The following is a 3,548-nucleotide window of genomic DNA, read 5'->3' on the forward strand; positions in this document are numbered from 1 at the left end:
CTTTGGGTGTCAATGAGTCTCAATGAAAGCACTGGCCTAGGTCACAGAGCAATAGATAAGTCTGTTAATTATGGAATGATAATTTCGTCTTTCTCTCTGAGGCTTTCCATGCCCCCCCCCCCCTCACCCCCACCCTCTATGATGTTTGCCGGTAACCGCAGAGGTTATGGAGAATCTTATCGGGATTGCTTCCTTTATAATTTCAGAACTGAATATCGAGTGTTTTAAGAACAATACTTTACAAGGCCCAGTAGCCAAAGATAGAATAATGGATTTTTCAAACACAGTGGAAAAGTGTCGAATCGACCAATCCAGAACGCTTCCCGTATCAGACTCTACCAATGCCAGACAAAAAACCATTAATGATCATTGCATGTAAGTAGCCATCTTGAATATTTGACGCTGATCCTGAATTTATAGTGGCCATCTGAAAATTTGCGGCCAGCTTGAATTATTAGAAACCATCTTGCATCATCATTGGTAGCCCTTTATATCTTGTGGCCATCTTGGATTATTAGATACCATCTTGCATCATCATTGGTAGCCCTTTATATCTTGTGGCCATCTTGGATTATTAGAAACCATCTTGCATCATCATTGGTAGCCCTTTATATCTTGCGGCTATCTTGGATTATTAGAAACCATCTTGCATCATCATTGGTAGCCCTTTATATCTTGCGGCTATCTTGGATTATTAGACACAATCTTGCATCATCGTAGCTTTACGACCATCTTGGATTCAAACGTAGAAGAGTGACGCCATTTTTTTTTTCTTTTTCAGAAATTATAATGTGGGTTACGACTGTGTTCGCAGGATTTTTGCCGATAGATGTCACCGTACCCGAAATCACATCAAAGTCTTCTACGATTATCTTAGACCGGGAGAATGTTCGGCGCCATTTTGTCATGCATCAATTATATTGTTACTATGTTCGTTGTTAATTACGAAATATTTCCTTTAGATGATAATTATATAGCATAGCATAGTCATTCGCAAGATATGGAGACCGCGGGCTCTTCACATACGTCATTCGAAATCAGAAAAGTGGAAAATATAAAGACAGGACATACAGTTTATTACTGTTTATAAGATATATAGAAGTAGGAAGATTAGAATAAAACACAAAGATATATGGATATACTACTTCTGCATTTATTACATACTACGTTTCGAAACACATACAGGTAACGTCACAAGATCAAGTAAAATGATTAACTCTTGGTCAATTTGTTGCTTGTTGTACCCTTTGTTGTCATACTTATCCTTAACTAGTGCTTCTTTGTTGTTATAATTTGTTCTTTTATCTTCCCAATTTCTTCTGAGATCTCCTTATAAATTGTATTGTTTTTTGTTGTTAATCAAACGACTACCATTCGACTACCAATCAACAAGAAATACCATGATCAGAACGAGTTTGGAGGAATGAAAGAGATCGAGTAACTCACGCCACACCATCCAGGGCCGAGTTTCACCGCCATGTCATTCGACCCGACACAGAATCATCAAATTTGAACCAATCCAACAACCACGACTATCAACAACTACCTAGTTTGCGATATCAGCATCCGCTGGAAGCGAACGTTAACTTGTCATCTATCAACCAACCAGCTGTTGTTAATCATTTTACTTGATAACGTTACCTGTATGTGTTCCGAAACGTAGTATGTAATAAATGCAGAAGTAGTATATCCATATATCTTTGTGTTTTAATACAGTCTATTGGTTGATAATACTAATTTTGAAATGAATTTATTGATATATCCGATTCAATGATCCACTGTGCTTCGAATTTAGCAGCAATACGTTTATCAAGGACATCATTCGTATTTCACAGTTTTGTTGAACCAATCAAAACATGCAAATGGTTACTTAAATTGATACTACGTCTTAGAATGAACATAAAATCTAAGTTCTCAAAATGGTCAATATGAGTATATATTCATCAGTTAACTTACCTGGTGTCATAAAGTTACAACAGAATCCCTGTAAAATCTAGAAAATTGGAAAATTCATAAAACTAAGTAATTATTGAAAAACGCTTAATCTTGATATTAAGCGTTTTTCAATAGTTAATTGCATATTTATGGATAATTACTAAGTTTTTTGGATTTATCGGATTATATTAGGATCCTGTTATGTTATTTATGACACCAGGTATATCTACTGGCTCTTATTGACCAAGTTTAAAATTCTTAAATTTTATGTTCATTCTAAGACGTAATATCACTTTAAGAATTTGTTTAAAGATTTGCTGGATCACTTACCTTCGTTTGATCTATTGATCGCTCTCTTCAGTCAGCGCTGGAATACTTCTAATACTGCCCAATGGGACTCTATAGCAATTACATTTTATGCAAATTAAACGACTATCAAGAATGATTTATTGTTTATATTGTTCAAGATCTCTTGTATACAACGTATATTTGTACATATTCTCTTGCTGCATGCTCTTTTTTGAGAGCATAGATAATTACTGCATATTTTTTCCAAGAAAATAGAATTATCATCAATATTATCAAATGCAATAAGAACATAATGATATGATTAAGAATACATGATAATTCATTAGAAACACCAATTAATCAAATAGTTTGCTTAATTTGAGACTAAAAAATAAGGAAACCCATCTTTAATTACTTTGAATTCTAGGGTATATATTTTTATATGAAATCTATAATTGTTTCATGCGGGTCTCTATCACTTGTTGCATACTCATTCTGAGAACACATTTCTCTTGCTTCTTTGAGAACATCAGTCATTTTTATGTATGTTCTCTTAGCTGTATCATGCTCTGTTTGCAGGTTTCAATCAGTTGTTGCATACTCATTCTGAGAACACGATAAATTCACTTCCTTTTTTGTGTATGTTCTCTTTGAAAGCTTATGCTTGCTTTTTTGAGAACATACAATTCATGTTATTCTAGTTGATTTAAGCTGTTTTTGAATGTTTGTTTTTTTTTACAATAAATGTTTACAGATATCAAACTTTGTTCTGTTAACACCCTTCTTTCTGTTTAAATGGGGCCCTTCTTTCTGTTTAAAGGGGGCCATTCTTTCTGTTTAAACGGGGCCCTTCTTTCGGTTTAAACGGGGCCCTTTGTTCTTTTAAAACCCTTTTTCGGTTTTAAGGAAACGTCTCGTCGTTCCGACGTGGCAATTAACCGATTGTTTGTGTTTTACATGCTGGTCAATATATAGCCCCAATGGAATTAGCAAAAACGTCCGTGCATATATCAAGGCAAAATTGTCCCCATTGCTTAAGTGTACTCAGCTAGTTGAGAAAATCTGGACGTAAAACTCCATCGTATTTCATGTGAGTAAAACATAAGGGTAGTATCCAACTACTGTACATTTCATCAGTCCAAAAGAGTGCAGATATGTGGATGTAAAACCCCATTTCAATAACATTAGATAGCTTGCATTAGCATTGCTTGGGAGCCGCGGTGGCTCAGTGAGTTAGACGCTTGCTCGCTAACCTGAAGGTCCGTCATAGGTCGAGATAATACCTTCGGATTTTTCAACCCGGTTTCCCCCTGTCAGTGATGCAG

General features: G+C 35.4%; 1 protein-coding gene across 1 annotated transcript in view; it reads left to right on the plus strand.

Moving 5' to 3' along the window:
- Positions 1-962, plus strand: part of LOTGIDRAFT_239621 (hypothetical protein) — a gene marked incomplete at its 3' end in the record, with an annotated part of 2,846 nt that extends 1,884 nt beyond the window's left edge. Inside the window, exons 3-4 of the mRNA XM_009062685.1 lie at positions 207-375; positions 782-962. Coding sequence (XP_009060933.1) covers positions 207-375; positions 782-962 — 350 coding nt within the window. The remainder of the gene's footprint in view (positions 1-206; positions 376-781) is intronic.
- Positions 963-3,548: the final 2,586 nt, after the last annotated feature.

The sequence above is a fragment of the Lottia gigantea genome, assembly GCF_000327385.1.
Source record: "Lottia gigantea unplaced genomic scaffold LOTGIsca_529, whole genome shotgun sequence".
Lineage (NCBI taxonomy): Eukaryota > Metazoa > Mollusca > Gastropoda > Lottiidae > Lottia > Lottia gigantea.